Here is a 15482-nt window from a genome sequence, read left to right on the forward strand (position 1 = left end):
CCGGCGACCGCATTACCTCCATCGGCTCCATCGATCTACCTATCACCATTGGCGAGCACCCGCGGCAGACCACTAAGTTGCTCACCTTTCTTGTGGTCAACTGCCCCTCTGTTTACAACATCATCCTCGGCCGCACAGCCCTCAACGCCTTCCAAGCCATCACATCTACATATCATCTTGCCATCAAATTTCCTACCGATCTCGGTGTCGGCACTGTCAAAGGAGAGCAGACCGTGGCCAGGGAGTGTTATGTCGCCTCGCTCGAGGAAGTCAAGTTAAAAGAGGCCATGATCATCGAAGGGCTTGACGTCCGAGATGAGGACGAGCTGGTCAGAGGTGAACCTGTAGAGGAACTTATTGAAGTTAACATTGATCCCACCAACCCAATCAGAACCGCCAAGATTGGCAGCCAATTACCTTCCCAAGTCAAGGCCGACCTTACTGCTCTCCTGACCGAGCACAGAGATGTATTCGCCTGGACCCATTCTGACATGCCAGGCATCGACCCCTCCTTCATAACCCATCGCCTCAGCATCAAGCCCCACTTTCGACCCCACCGCCAGAAGCAACGCATTTTTCATCCGGAGCGCAACACCCTCATAGCCGCCGAAGTTGACAAACTCCTCGAGGCCCAATTCATCAAAAATGTGGACTATCCTAGGTGGTTGTCCAACGTGGTCCTCGTCCGCAAACACAATGGCAAATGGCGGCTCTGTGTCGACTACTCTGACCTGAACCGAGCTTGTCCCAAAGACAGCTACCCCCTTCCCCGCATAGATTTGCTGGTCGACGCCACGGCCGGTCATCAAATGCTCAGCTTCATGGATGCCTTCTCTAGGTATAACCAAATTCTGATGCACACATCCGACCAGGAGCACACATCATTTATCACCGACCGAGGTACCTACCACTACTGTGTAATGTCGTTCGGATTGAAGAATGCTGGGGCCACTTATCAGCGGCTGGTTAACGCCGTTTTCCACCACCAAATAGGTCGGAATATGGAAGTCTACATCGACGACATGCTAGTCAAAAGCAAATACTCCTCCGATCACCTTGCTGACTTACGTGAGACCTTCGCCACCTTGCGCAAGTACCAGATGAAGCTCAACCCAGAGAAGTGCGCCTTTGGCGTAGGGTCTGGAAAATTTTTGGGCTTTATGGTCAGTCAGCGCGGCATCGAAGCTAACCCTGAGAAGATCAAGGCCTTGGTTGAGATGCAGTCGCCTAGGACGGTCAAAGAAGTTCAGAGACTCACGGGCCGAGTGGCGGCCCTCAACCGGTTCATCTCCCGTGCGACAGATAAGTGCTTGCCCTTCTTCAAAGTTCTTCGGCAGACTTTTGAATGGACAGCTGAATCCGAAGAGGCTTTCCAACAGTTAAAGCAATGCATGGCCAACCCCCCCTTCTCTCCCAAGCAATCATGGGCGAACCCCTCTTCCTCTACCTAGCGGTATCGGAAACCGCAGTCAGTGCAGCTCTCCTCAGAGAAGATGGCTCAATCCAACGGCCGGTCTATTACATCAGTCGGGCTCTCAGGGGCGCGGAGCAGAACTACCCCTTGCTGGAAAAACTGTCCCTGGCCTTGGTCATTGCCTCCAGACGACTCCGCCCATACTTCCAAGCTTACTCCATTGTGGTCCTCACCGACCAACCCCTGAAGAAGGTCATGCAGCAACCAGAACTCTCAGGTAGACTGATGCAGTGGTCCGTAGAACTCAGCCAGTTCGACATCTCTTACCGCCCTCGGACAGCAATTAAGGGGCAGGCCGTAGCTGACTTCATCATGGAGTTCACCAAGCCGACCCCGACCACAACACCTCCGCCCCTACCAACTCCAACAGAGCCAGAAGATCCTTATTCTTGGACTCTTAATGTCGACGGATCGTCCCGAAGAGAAGGAAGCGGTGCCGGCCTCATCCTCACCTCTCCTGAGGGCGGCTACTTCAAATGTGCCCTCCGTTTCTTGTTTGAAGCAAGCAACAATGAAGCCGAGTACGAGGCATTAATAGCAGGACTCCACCTCGCCAAGGACATAGGGGTCAGCCACCTCCGAGTTTTCAGCGACTCCCAACTCGTCGTTGGTCAGATGACGGGGGACTTTGATGCCAAGGACGACACGATGCGAGCTTACAGAGACCTGGCACTCCCCCTTGCTCGCCTCTTCAATACCTTCCACATCAGGCATATTCCTCGGGCAGAAAACTCCAAAGCAGATGAGATGGCTCAGTTGGCTTCTGCTGACCATCCTACTCTCAGCCATGATGTCCGCGTTGAATATCTACACCACCCGGCCGTTTCACCCGATCTACAAGCTATACAATACATTCAAAATGAACCTATCCCTTGGGCATCCGACATCCTCCTATTCTTGACCACAGGAGCACTCCCAGATGACCAGCAGCAGGCTTCCAAAGTCCGATCCCGAGCGTCCAATTACGTCATTGTCGACGATATATTGTACAAGCGCGGCTTCTCCCGGCCATATCTACGGTGCCTCAATCCAGCACAAGCAACTTACGTAATGCAGGAGATCCATGAGGGGATTTGTGGTAATCACTCAGGACGCAGGTCCCTTGCCTAGAAGATACTCCGTACTAGGTACTTTTGGCCAACTCTCAATCAGGATGCGACCGACTTCGTGCTCAAATGCGATAAATGTCAACGCTTCGCCAACATCCCTCACGCCCCTCCTACAGAGTTAATCACACTCTGCAGCCCTTATCCGTTTGCCAAGTGGGGGATCGACCTGGTCGGTCCGCTTCCCACCGGTCGAGGTCAGACCAAGTTCGCGATCGTTGCCATTGATTACTTCACCAAGTGGGTCGAGGCTGAACCCCTTGCCACAATCACCGAGCGGAACACCACCAGGTTTATCTGCCAATCGATCATTTGCAGATTTGGCATCCCTCAAGCCATCATCTCTGACAATGGCAAACAATTCGATAACGCGAAGTACAGAAAATTTTGTGCAGATCTCCACATCCAACCGTGCTTCTCCTCCCCCGGTCACCCCCAAGCAAACGGCCAAGTTGAGGTCACCAACCGTTCCCTTCTGAAAATCATCAAAACCAAGCTCGAAGCTACTAAAGGCCTTTGGGTTGAGGAACTGCCAAATGTACTCTGGGCTTACCGAACCACCGCTCGCACCCCCACTAGTGAAACCCCTTTTCGCTTAACATATGGCGCTGAGGCGATTATTCCGGTAGAAGTCGGATTGCCCACCCCCAGGATTTTACATCCGGATCTGGCCGCAGCCGAAGAACTCCACCGAACAGAATTGGACCTCGTCGAAGAGCTCAGAGAGACCGCTGCTGTCAGATTGGCTTCGTACCAGCAGAAAATGAGAACACACTACAACCGCCGAGTCCGACCACGAGAGTTCTCCGTAGGGGACCTTGTCTTACGAGAAGTGACTCTTGCTACAAAGAATCCAACCGAGGGCAAACTGGCAGCCAAATGGGAGGGGTCCTACGTTGTGAAAACCCGACCACGACCAGGCACTTACCGACTTCAAGACATAGAAGGCCGAGACCTGCCCCATCCCTGGAATGCGGAACATTTGAAGCGTTACTATCAATAATTCGTACTTTTGTATTGACAATATCGCTGTATTTCCCTTTTTATACATAATGCAAACTCCACCTGGTGATTTCGGTTTTCATAATTCAACTGTCTCTATGTCGCTCCCATAACTTTTTCACTTGCAGCATTTCAAAAGCCTCGGCCAGACGGAGCACTTCAAAGGCCTCAGCCAGACTGAGCGCTTCAAAGCCTCGGCAGACCGAGCACTTCAAAAGCCTCGGCCAGACCGAGCACTTCAAAAGCCTCGGCCAGACTGAGCACTTCAAAAGCCTCGGAAGACCGAGCACTTCAAAAGCCTCGTCCAGACTGAGCACTTCAAAAGCCTCGGAAGACCGAGCACTTCAAATGCCTCAGCCAGACTGAGCACTTCAAAGCCTCGGCAGACCGAGCACTTCAAAAGCCTTGGCCAGACCGAGCACTTCAAAGCCTCGGCAGACCGAGCACTTCAAAGGCCTCAACCAGACCGAGCATTTCAACAGCCTCAGCCTGACTGAGCACTTCAACGCCAAGCAGCACCACATTTCCAACACTTAGTCACATTCTGAAGCTTCTTCACAGTTCTAGGACCACGTCTTTACCTAGTTAAATTCTCCACATACTCTCACGTATTACATTTACTGATCAGATTATTTGCCAACTATTTAGTTACAATTTACAACCTGCCTCTTACTCCAATTTTTCCATTATCTTTTCAATTTTCATACAACTTCAATCACTCTCCGCAGGGAGGAACTTTTAACTTTCACGTTGCACGATATTTTTATTGACCCAATCTTTATGACCAGTTTTAATTACAACATTTCATTCATGCTGGCAACATAAGCAAAATACACAAAATTCAACTAGCTATACATTCATTCATTACAATTAAATAATCTTTGTACATAACTTCATTACAGTTAAATTCTCCATACCTTCATTCATTCACTCCTTTACAATGTGTTTACAAGTTAAAAAAAAAAAACAAACAAACAAACAAACAAACACAGAGCACGCCCAGTTTTTCTTCTCCTTGGCTACTCCTCCTCGCTAGATGCCAGATCCTCTTCTTTAACGCCTTCGTCCAGGGGGGGTCTGGGCCACATCATCTTCGCCTATTGTCACACTACTAAGGTCCAAGTGTGGGAACAGCTCTTCAGCTCTGCGCTTGAACATTTTCCAACCGCTGTCCCAGAACTCGGCCATTTCGTGCTTATAGAAGTCTGACTGCTGGAACCTTTCAATCACCTCTGCCTCTGTCCTACCTCCAGCAGTCTTCCTTGATAGGCCCACCCCCCCAAACTCTTGACCAGCCAGACTCCTGGCGACAGCAGCATCCACCACCATCTGAAATTCGGGGGACCCTTTATATTGCTCCACTGCTGCGACGCATAGATCAGGGTAGGCCGCCTTTTCAGACGCCGCCTTCACCCTCTCCTCGTCCAGCTCCCTTTGCAGGGCCCCCCTTTCAGCAGCCACCATCGCCCTCTCCTCTTCCACCCCCTTCCTCAGACTCTCCAGCTCCGCCGCCGCCTTCGCCTTCTCCACCTCCCACTCCCTCAGAAGCCTCCCATTCTCCTTCTCTGCTCTGGCACGCTCCTCCCCCAACTCCTTCAACAGATCTCCAATTCTGAAGTCTGCTTCATCCTTTTGTCTGACCAGCTCTTCATTGCTGGTCATGGCCTCTTCATGCCGCTCGATTGCCACGGCGTAGGCCCTCTCAGACTCTTCCAACTTTTTCTGTTCACCAGCCAGTTGGAACTCAAGCGACACAACCTTACGGCGTGTGTCCTCTAGTTCCAACTTGAATGCTGGCAGATCGGCATGGGCAGTCTTCCAGTCGGTACTATCCTTCCTTAATTTGGCCAACTGGGCCCTGGCCTCCTCAGCCTTCAACTTGGCAGCCCCAGCCTTCCTAAGAAGGGGCCCCGCCAAGGTAGTTACCTCCATTTGGGCGGAGCATAACCCCCTCAGCAGGTCGGCCTCATTATACCCAGATGCCGCGCGCAGAGCTCCCTCCTCCACAATCTTCACCAGGCGGTCTGCCCCCGCCCTGGCTAGGCCTTCTTCTCCCTCCAACCTTCCAGCCACCGCGCGCGCATGATAAATTGCCGTAGCCAGACGAACCCCTCCTTCCTGGGAGTCAGGCCTCTTCTGGACCTGTTCCCCTCCGTTCGGCGCTGCCTCACTCACCCCAGCCTCCACTTGCACTGGTGGAGCAATCTCCACAACCTCCACCGTTGGGATGATCTCCACCACCTCTGGGGCGTCCTTTGCCACAGGGACCTCCACCTCCGTTGGGGCCACCTTCGCCCTCTTGGCCCCAGACTCCTCTGCAGCTTCCTCTGGGGCACTCCTCTTCTTCTTCTTCTTCTTTTTCAGAGGCTCCACCCCCTTTCTGGCCTTTTCTTTTACAGGGTCTACAGGCGGCGGCCGCGGCTCAAAGCTGCTTAAGTCTTTTTCCCCCAACGGCCAGGGGCGCGGTCGGATCCTCTCCCGCGCGATCAGTTGAGGCGGTCGGTCCCTCTGCGCCTCCATCAACTTCGCGGCCTTGGCCATAACGGCTCGATCCTCTACCTCCTACGCTCTCCTTCTCTCCTCCAACTCCGCCCGGCCGAGGTCTCCACCTTTCGGCTGCGGTCCCAGCCCCGCCTCAAACAGTGCAGACGGCTGGACAAGATCGTCCCATTTGGCCTTCTCTCTCTCTCTCCACTCCTTCACTCTCTTCACCCTCTCTTCCACCACCGCCCCCAGTCTCGACTCCATCGACCGGGTTGGCACCTTCCAGATGGTGCGTACCCCCATCCCCCTATTAACTGCCACGAAGAACCACCGTGGCCGCCACCCCTTGATCGACGTAGGCAGCCCTGCCACCAATCCCCTCCCCATCACCGCCTGCAGGGTGACCCAAGTTTCTTGCTGCCCCGACGCCTTGTAACATGAGAATAACTCGTCTATCGTCATGGCCTCCCCCCCATTCGCCTTAGGCCACGCACTTGCACAGGCCAGCAGAATTTTCCACGCATTGGGCATCAATTGCCCCGGCGTTACCTCCAGGCGATTTAGCACGTCAACCACCACTTGAGGCAGTGGCAGCCTCAGCCCCCCTTTTAGCGCCTCCTCGTACAGGGAAAACTCCCCTGGCCTCACAGTAGACGGCCTTTCCCCTGATGTTGGCAGCCGTAACTCTACCTCCGCCGGAATCTGGTACCGTCCCCTAATCACCTCCGAATCCGCCGCCGTGAGTGTGGATCTATCCGCCTTAGTGTGGATCTATCCGCCTTAGTGTGCCACTGATCTGGCTCTACCTGGCTTAGTGGCTGTGGCGCCAATACCAGGACCGACGCCTGCGATTCTCCCACCGTTTCCCCCACCATTCGCACCTCCATCCTGTATTGCGCTGCTAACTCCTCCCCATCATCATCCCCCAACGGGTCCACCCTCACATTAACTCCTTCTTCTTGTGCCATTTCTAGGGTTTGCTTGCAACTCACTTCTGACGCAGGAACGAGGAAGTTCAGAAAATGCTACACAGGTATGTCGTATGCAGTGAAGGAATTAACACTTGGATATTTTGGGTTTTTGTACACAGGTAGTTGAAACGCATTATACCAACACCCCACAGTTTACCCGTATTCCATGGATCCGCATTAATTTTCGCCCGTTTCAAAACCTTTCAAATCAACCGCCAAAGCCGCCTTTTCAAAACCCCACTCGTGACCTATCGTTTCATTTCTGCTCCAACGCTTCACTTCCCCCACGATACTACCACGTGTATGGCCACGATGCACTGTCCCCTCCCCTTCCCCTGTGTCCCTCCCCTTCCCCTGTCTTTTCCATTTCAAATCATCACATGGCCCCACCCTACCCCCTCTCCTTTCGAGCCCCGCGCCGTCCTGGTCGGCAAGCCCCACGACCGACCCCTCTCACTCGGCCACCCGCGCGGTCGGCACCCCTCTCGGTCGACCCTTCTCACTCGGCCACCCTCGCGGTCGGCAAGCCTCTCGGTCGACCCTTCTCACTCGGCCACCCTCGCGGTCGGCACGCCTCTCGGTCGACCCTCTCACTCGGCCACCCTCGCGGTCGGCACGCCTCTCGGTCGACCCTTCTCACTCGGCCACCCTCGCAGTCGGCACGCCTCTCGGCCGACGCCTCCCGCTCGGCCACCCTCACGGTCAGCTTCTCTCGATTCAATTACCCTGGCGATCGGCACGGCTTCCCGTAGACCTCTCCACTCGGTTCGAATTTCTCTTCCTTATTACTATTCCCTTCGTTGGACTAAAGCTGCACTCGGAAATGGGGGACTACTGACATGGATAGGCCCACGAGGCATACAGACATGGATAGGCCCACGAGGCATACAGCCCACGGCAAACCGCCCCGAACCCATCGCCTCGGACCCATAGCATAACTTGATTGGCAAAACCCAGGACAGCTGGAGTCCACCTGGACGTGGAGGGCCAAGGGCATTCGGACACATAACAGATGAGACATAGGCCACATCAGCAGACAAAGATCTGCAGAGTTATTGCCACAACACATCACCATTAATGCAGCCCATCACAGCATTTATTACGACAACACCTCCCCGTCGGAACAGAGCCCCCTCACCCTGAACAAGGTAAGCTACGGCACAGGCTTTCGGCGGAAAGGGGGGCACGTCACAAAGGACAGTGAAATGATTACCAAAGGATATAAGCAACAAGAGAAGCACAAGAATAAGGTTAAGCTTTTCATCTCTCCATCTTCTTCGCTACATTTTCCTGTTTTTCTTCTACTAATTCTCTCGCCGGAGGGTTCACTGGGGGACTGCCCCGTTCCCCTTTGGATTTGTTTGCAGGTCATTTGACGGAATCACCACCCGAAACCGGAACCTGAAGAACCTGGGCTAGCCTGACCCATCCACTCGGGACGGACAGTATCATCAGATTAAGTGTTCCAATCCAAATTATCAGTCTTCTTGTAGAACAGTAATGGTCCTACTACTTTTTTTGTTTTTGTTGTAACGAATGGTCCGACTATTTGTAAGCAAAAATGAACATGTTCTGTTTCAAATAGAGGAGAGAGATTATTTAGTACAAGAAAAGCTTTGAGCCTCGTAACTAAAAAACGTCCAAACAAAGAGAGACATACAAACTTGACTATGGCTATAAACACTAATTTAAATCAAGAGACACACAAGTGAAACATTTATTGGATTCACAAAGAGCTCATAGCATATTGTGAAATCCATTGGTGGTAGTTTCAACATTTTTTTTTACATTGTTAATGATGAGAATTGAGAGCTTATATTTGTTTATGGAACAATTTTATAAGCTTTGATTTTATCAATCCAGGATACGAATGAGTTCTTTGAGTTCCTAAACCCCAAGAACCCATGCTCTTTGCTCTTGTTCATGCTATCGAGCATAGCCTCCCAATGCAACGACATGTCCACAAACCACCACAAACCAACTTCCTCAAACTTAGTCACCGCCAACCCATTCTCTCTTACAATCTCATCCCACACCGGCCCCTTATCCTTCATCCTCTCCACCATGCTCACCACTGTCTCATTCTCATCAAATTCTACATACTCGACCCCAAATTCCTCAGCCAAAGTCCTCCACAGATGCTTCCACTTAAACACATCCCCATTGTTGCAATTAAACGCTTCGTTCTTCGCATTCGGATCCACCGCTGCCCATATCTGTTGCTCCGCAATCAAATTCGCATCGGACGCAATCGAGTAGCAATTCCAAGCCGCCTTGGTTCCTGGAAAAATCAAGGGTTTGTTTTCGTGCTTGCAGATTGAGGCGTATACACAGAGCGATCCGATGATGTTCATCATGCTAAGAGGAGAGAACCCGAAGATCGCACCGGGTCCGTGGACCGACCAGGTCAAGCCCTCTTTATTGGCGGACTCTTCGATGACGACGTCTTCTAAGGTGTAGTAGTAATTGGGGAAATCAAGCCTGGGCATGTCCTCGGTGAACGGGGGGTCGTGGGGTTGGATTTTCCCGAACGATTCGAATGGTCCGACGTAGTGTTTGGTTCCGGTTTGGATGCAGATATGGGTGAGATTGGGGGCGATTGGGATCACAGCCTTGAGGACATTGCGGAGCATGGTTCCGTTGGCCTCGCAGTTGTCGGGCTCGGTGGGTCGGTTGGTCCAGGTGACGTAGAAGATGTGGGTGAGGTCAGTGAGGGGGGAGAGCTTGGCGAGGGAGTCGGCGGAGTCGGAGATGTCGCACTGGATGTAGTCGACGGGGTGATCGGAGTTCCAGGCGGGGCGGGGCCGGCTAGCGACGCCGTAGAGCTTCCATGGGCCGCCGGGGGTGTCGGAGAGTGGGAGGATTTCGGCCAAGCTGTTGCCGACGATGCCGGTGACGCCGACTATTAGGCCGACGCACTGGTAGCTTTTGGGACGTTCATCTTCGTCGAATTTTTTCTGTAAAAATCAGAGAGAGGTTAGTAAACTCTTAACTGTAATTATTATAAGTATAGCAATATTGGAGATGATGATTGGTTAATCTGAGACGTTCCCTTGCAGCGCCGATAGCTCCGGACCACCACCAGCTGATTTTTATGGGTTAGAAAGTTGATGATGAGTATGAGAAAGAGTGAATGAGAGACTGATAGGTGATATTGGTTTGGTTTTGTGGGGGAGTCTTATAGGAAGCTGAAATGAAAGCAGGACTAGTTAAGGAATTGTAGTTTATTATAAGGAAAATAAAGGAGAGCACTAATTAGTGTTATCACTAATGATGTGGCAGTAGGTTTCACCAGAAATGATTTGATGTTTTGGCCTTAGTGTTGTATTTTTTTTCTTTTTTTATTAAGTGTCATGTTATTAGTGATCTTTTTAGAGTTCCAAAATTAGTAGCTTCTATCATTGTTGTTTATTACAATTAGATATGGAAAATGTTTGGTGTAGATTTGTTATTTGGCTTTGATAAAGAAATCATATAACACGGTCACTGGCTACGACCTTCCCCACCTTTCAATAACTTTTTAAATGGGTAACATTATATAAACAAAATTTGTACAAAAAATTTTAGACTGTTGTGACTATTCATTAGAAATCAATTCGACCACCAATTAGGGTTTTTTTTTGTATGTATAGATTTTTTTAACTATAATTTTGTTTTAATATAAAATTTCAACAGTATCCCTACGTCTGATATTTTAAACTCTAACCTTAACTCAACACCACTCCAAGTGATGGCCATTTTCAATTGTTCCTCCGACCTCTCAATCCCTTCTTATACCTTTTCCCTTCACCTATAGCTTCCCATTACCTTCTAGGCACTAGTTCAGAGAAAAAAAAAGAGCGGCGAGAAGAAAGAAAACGTTGTCATAATGTTGGGGAGCCTTGTTAGAGGGGATTCATAGTGTCGGGGAGAGATGGCTAGGTTTAGGATTTCAAAATGATAAGAATAAAGATATATTTAGAATTAAGATAGGTGTTCAAAGAAAAAAAATTAAAACATTTAGGTGGGATTGATCCAAAAAATATGGGTGAGTTACTAACTACATTTTTTTTTTTTCTTTCTTTCTTTCTATACTTGACATATGCATTGTAAATTTAAGATCAAAAAATCGGCTTAGTAGATGAGGCACATGTTTACTAGATAGTAAATGATGTCTGGATTAAAGTTTTACCATTTCGAGTTGAAATAAATTGCCTTATGACTATACTAGAGTGATCAGGTTTAAGTATTATATTACATGCAACTATCACATATATAAAATAAAGCAAATTAAATAATATAATTAGTGTTATATAAAACACCATTTCATATCCTATGGTTACTTTTTTTTTTTTTTAGATAGGATAAGCAATTATACAGAAGAAGAAGAAGCCTCAGACACCACCAACGCCATTAAAGAAGGAGGAACCTCCTCCATCCAAACTCGTGGTGAAGCAAAATCAAAGGCGAGCCTACTTAAGCAATGAGCCACCGAATTGTCATCTCTACAAACATGCGAAACCGATGAAGAATGAAACCGCAAAAGAAGCGCTTGAGCCATACCCACTAAATGACCATAGCAAAATAAATTATCCTCCTTGCCTTGGATTGTAGTCACCACATTTTGAGAATCACCTTCAAGATGAATATGACCCAAACCCAAAGCACATCCCAATTGAAGGGCTTTGATCGCACCCATAGCTTCCACACAATCAACATCCTCCAAATACGGGATCCACTCAACCATAGAAGCAATGACTGCCCCATGACAGTCCCGAATAATAATCCCAATACCAGCACTGGCTTGGGCCTTTCTAACGGAGCCATCGAAATTCAGTTTAAAGACACCCTCATTTGGTACAACCCATTGTCGCATCCGCACCTGAGCCGCAGGAAGTTGGCTGCACTGTTGAGCTTGATCATAGTCGGATACATAGTTCACCGCAAAAGAAACAACTTCCTCCACAGTCCTAGATTTATTTTCGAAGATAATTAAGTTCCTATGATTCCAAAGACACCAACATATAGTGATAAATAACCGCATGTGCTCTATATCAGTCTTGTCCATGAGATTACAAACCCACTCAAAGCAATTGGTAACAGGAGTAGAGCTGATAACCATATTTAGCGAACTCGACATCCAAACATTCATTGCAAACCCGCAATTGTGAAAACAATGGCCTACCGTTTCAGTCTCAACTCCACACCCTGCACATAAATCCATATTAACGATATGCCGTTTCCGCCAATTGGCCCTTACGGCTAGCAACCCAAGACACATTTTCCATCCAAAAATCTTGAGTTTATTCAGAAGATGAAGCTGCCATAAAGCTCGCCAAAACTGCCGTTGCGACTGTCCATTATTGGAGGTAGCACTGTGCCCAGCTGAAGAGGCCATATCCACACACAAATGATAAGCCGAGCGCATCGAGAACTTGCCATTTCTTGAAAAATGCCAGACCAATTTATCCAAAGGTAACGTTGGACAAATAGGAATGCATCAGATAGCCTCCACATCCATTCCCAAAAAATTTTGAGTAAGCATCTCATCATGCCATGCACCCTTCTCAGAATCAATCAATACACTAACCATCACATCGTCCGAAATGGTCGAAGGTGGCAAAATTACTTTAAAAGAGTGAGGCCGTGGAACCCATTTGTCATCCTTAACCGAAATGCTCGCACCATTCCCAACTCGCCATCGTAGTCCGGCATTTAGTAAGCTTCGAGAGCTGACTATACTCCTCCAGGTGAAGGATGGGTTGCACCCAACCGAAGCATTAAGAAATGAAGTTTGAGGAAAGTACCTAGCCTTGAACACCCTCGCAACCAATGATTGAGGCCGCTGCACTAAATGCCAACACTGTTTGGCCAACAAAGCCGAATTAAACTGTTGTAGGCACCGAAACCCCATACCACCATGCAATTTAGGCTTGCACAATTGTTTCCAGCTAGTCCAATGAATTTTACGGGTTTCCTCTTTTTGTCCCCACCAAAAGTTGTACGCCATAGAATCAATTTCATGACACACTCCATCAGGAAGACGAAAATAGGACATAATGTAAGTGGGTATAGCTTGGGCAACAGACTTAATTAGCACCTCTCTACCCGCAACCGATAATGATTTTTCCTTCCAACCATTTAAACGATGCCATACGCGCTCCTTAACAAACCCCAAAACTGCGCGCTTAGAATGCCCCACACAATACGGTAACCCCAAATACTTCCCGTAAGTCGCCAACGAACCCACCCCAAGAATGGATGTCACCCCTTGTTGAGTAACCAAGGCCGTATTCTTACTAAAACAAACAGCCAACTTTTGGAAATTAATTTTCTGCCCCGATGCTTGCTCATACGTTTGGAGAATATCTCGCAACACACCCGCCTCATCTTCCTTAGCAACCGCAAAAAGAAGACTGTCATCTGCAAAAAACAAATGCGACAATCGTGGACTACCCTGGCAAATTGAAATCCCCGACAGCCTGTTCCCTGTCATAGCATGGGCGAGGAGCACCGATAGTCCCTCCGCACAAATAGTGAACAAATATGGCGAAAGCGGATCCCCTTGGCGGAGGCCTCTTGTTGGGTGAAACATTCTTGAAGGTTTCCCATTAACAAGAACGGAAAAAGATACTGTGGCCACACAATTCATGAGTAGTTGCACAAACCGTTGCAGAAAGCCTAACTGGAGCATTATGTGATGAATAAATGGCCATTCCACTCGGTCATAAGCTTTACTCATGTCAAGTTTCAGCGCAAGACAACCAACTTTTCCCGTCCTCTTGTTCTTAAGAAAATGGAACACTTTAAAGGCCACCAACGCATTATCGGTAATCAAACGGCCAGGAATAAAAGCAGTTTGAGTGTCGGAAATAACAGATGGTAGCACCTCTTTAAGACGATTGGCCAACACTTTTGCAATGATCTTATAGACCACATTACATGAACTAATTGGCCGAAATTCTGACATTAGCTTGGGATTCTTAATTTTAGGAATCAGCAAAATAAAAGTATGATTAATATGAGAAATCTTATCAACCCCATTCAACACCCCAAGCACCGCAGTACTCACACAAGGACCCACCACTTGCCAAAATTTTTGGAAAAATAACGTAGGCTTACCATCGGGCCCTGGAGCCTTCGTTGGATGCATTTGGAAGAGCGCGTGGTGGACCTCAACTTCAGAAAAAGGTCTATTCAGTTGAGACACACTATGATTGGAAACTCTTACCTGAATCAACTGCAAAACTAGGTCCATATTCAGACCCTCACCCGCCGAAAATAACTCCTGAAAGTAAGTCACAAAATTGTCCTCCACCACACTTTGATCCTCCGGCTAAATTCCATTAGGATCAACAATCCTAGCAATCTTCTTCTTCTGATGACGTTGGGTGGCCTTAGAATGAAAAAAAGTAGTATTACGGTCCCTATCCTTTAGCCAATTAGCTCGAGCACGTTGACCCAAAAAAATAGACTCCCGTTCTAAAATCTCATCAATATCACAGCGTAGCTTACACACTTCTGCAACATCTTCTGAAAGATTGGAACTCAGCGTAAGCAACCGCTGTAGGTGATCGGTTTTCTCCTTCAACTGCCGCTTGACACACCCAAACACATTACGTTCCCACCGTCTCAACGAAAAACTTACAAGTGAAATATTAGAGACCAGACTCCGAACATCCGCAGTAGAAGAGGGCAGCCAATTATCGGTAACTACTTGCTCACAACTAGCATTCCGTAACCACATAGCTTCAAACCGATACATGTGATGACCACGAGCATGAAATTGACGCTGTTCCTTAGCCCCACACAGGTCAACACAAATAGGTAGATGATTGGAGGATGTGCACGCCATAGGATAAACCTTTGCATGGGGAAACAAAAGTTGCCAAGCATTATTAGCTAGCCCACGGTCCAATCTTTCCCAAACCAAAGCGTCGCCACTTCGGTTATTAGACCAAGTGAAGAGTGGCCCAACAAAACCCATATCAGCCAGGTGTGCATCTGCGATGACAGTTTGAAAATGTTCCATTTGTGATAGACTATGCCCCACTACACCACACTTCTCTTGATAGAACAAAATTTCATTAAAATCACCCGCACAAAGCCAAGGCATCTGGAAACATGTTGCTAGTCTTCACAATAAGGCCCAAGAATGTTTCCGTTGTGCCATGTCTGGGTGTCCGTAAAACCCCGTAAATCTCCAAGGTTGTTCCCCCAAACCAACTTCCACAAAGACATCAATATGACCAACTGAATAACTTTTCACACTAACCTGAATACCCGCAGGCCATAACAGCGCCAGACCAGCCGCAAGTCTAGCTCGATTGACATAAAAACCACCACAGAGTCCCAATTTTTTCCGAATCCCATCCATATGCTTCGTATCGAGCTTGGTTTCCATGAGAAAAACCAGCCTAGGAACTTCTTTTTTTAGTAAACACTGAAGTGATCAAATTGACCGTG

The 15482-nt window shown here is 48.6% G+C and overlaps 2 protein-coding genes across 2 annotated transcripts; both read right to left on the minus strand.

The window, feature by feature from the left end:
- Positions 1 to 8585: 8585 nt before the first annotated feature.
- On the minus strand, positions 8586 to 10003 carry LOC114300518 ((S)-8-oxocitronellyl enol synthase CYC2; the record flags this gene model as incomplete). Its single annotated transcript, XM_028245379.2, is given in 3 exon segments — positions 8586 to 9675; positions 9678 to 9744; positions 9746 to 10003. Coding segments are annotated over 3 exon segments (1140 nt in total), but the record flags the coding sequence as incomplete, so codon positions are not given.
- Positions 10004 to 14352: 4349 nt separating this feature from the next.
- LOC145822155 (uncharacterized) lies at positions 14353 to 15048 on the minus strand. Its single transcript, XM_082918757.1, has one exon. It carries the CDS (start codon positions 15046 to 15048, stop codon positions 14353 to 14355), a length of 696 nt encoding a protein of 231 aa, XP_082774883.1.
- Between the last annotated feature and the right edge of the window lie 434 nt (positions 15049 to 15482).

This window comes from Camellia sinensis, chromosome 3 (assembly GCF_055761805.1).
Source record: "Camellia sinensis isolate YWXY chromosome 3, ASM5576180v1, whole genome shotgun sequence".
Classification (NCBI taxonomy): Eukaryota; Viridiplantae; Streptophyta; class Magnoliopsida; order Ericales; family Theaceae; genus Camellia; species Camellia sinensis.

Bases quoted from the DNA above. Each gene is read 5' to 3' on its own strand.
- LOC145822155 (XM_082918757.1), bottom strand. From the start codon at position 15,048: ATGGAACATTTTCAAACTGTCATCGCAGATGCACACCTGGCTGATATG.